The 995-nt window shown below is 48.2% G+C and overlaps 1 protein-coding gene across 1 annotated transcript in view; it reads right to left on the minus strand.

Annotated features, from left to right (window-relative positions):
• tmem170b (transmembrane protein 170B) overlaps positions 1–175 on the minus strand; it is a 7,657-nt gene extending 7,482 nt beyond the window's left edge. The window contains exon 1 of the mRNA XM_080788172.1: positions 1–175. This exon is cut by the window's left edge and continues 43 nt beyond it. Coding sequence (XP_080644298.1) covers positions 1–39 — 39 coding nt within the window. The 5' untranslated portion in view covers positions 40–175.
• Positions 176–995: the final 820 nt, after the last annotated feature.

Genomic DNA, 995 nt, shown 5'->3' on the forward strand with positions numbered 1-995 from the left:
CACTTGCTGCACCGATAGATTAACAGAATAATCCTTCATGTTTCTGCCGCCACTCAGTGCCGCCGCCCGGGTTAGCAGCAGCACCCGTCTTTATCAAATGGCTATATCCTGGCTTTAGACGCGGACATGGAGGAGACCGGGGTGGCATGAGGCTGCTTCCCCCGGCGCGCTCTCCTCTACCGGTGCCTCTGCTTCGGTTTGACGTCCGTCTCCGCTCGGGGATGGGAAGAAGAGACACCGGCTGCTGGTCTGTTCATTCTGGGTCGCAGCCGCCGCGGCTGTATGGAGGCCATGATGATGATGATGATGATGAGGATGGCTGGCAGCGAGAGCGCAGCGCACACACTCGTCCTACATCGGCTAGTCTCGCTTCATACCCCTTAAAGGGCCCGATGCCTTCTTTAAAAGGGGCTACGGCCAGTAAACCCACAGTTTATATCATCCTCGGAACTCGGGATATTAAAGCCACTCGTGAATGGAAAACAACAGATCAGTCATTTGCGCAGAAAATACATTGTTTCGATTTTTTTTGTTTTACAAATTGCAGCATAATCACAAGATGCCAGGCTTGCCAGCTATAATGGCTATAGCATGATATGATAGCATTATGACTAACCTAAACCTGCACAGTTATCTTTGGGGAGATAAGATTTTGTGAGCATTGACCGTTTAATATTAAAATGTACAGAGCCATTCATAATTGTGGGTTATAGCTTGGCTACTATCAGGGCGTTGTCTGTGACGTTGGGTCGATGCAGGAGCTGTCCCCGGTGCTGATTCGCTCTGGTCGCGTCACCCCAAAACGCCTGACGCTTGAAATATGCATGATCTGTTTACTGCCTGTCTGCTGTCTGGGTCACAGAGGAAAGTCGAGGGCCAGTGACGAGCAATAATTATTAATTCACCAAAGGATTATGTTGTTGGTGTTGGTTAATTTATATGTTCACAGCAGAAACTTCTCCAATAAAATCTTTAAACAGGTTTGAATATATAGG

Source organism: Protomyctophum bolini (assembly GCF_963924005.1).
Source record: "Protomyctophum bolini genome assembly, chromosome: 17".
Lineage (NCBI taxonomy): Eukaryota > Metazoa > Chordata > Actinopteri > Myctophiformes > Myctophidae > Protomyctophum > Protomyctophum bolini.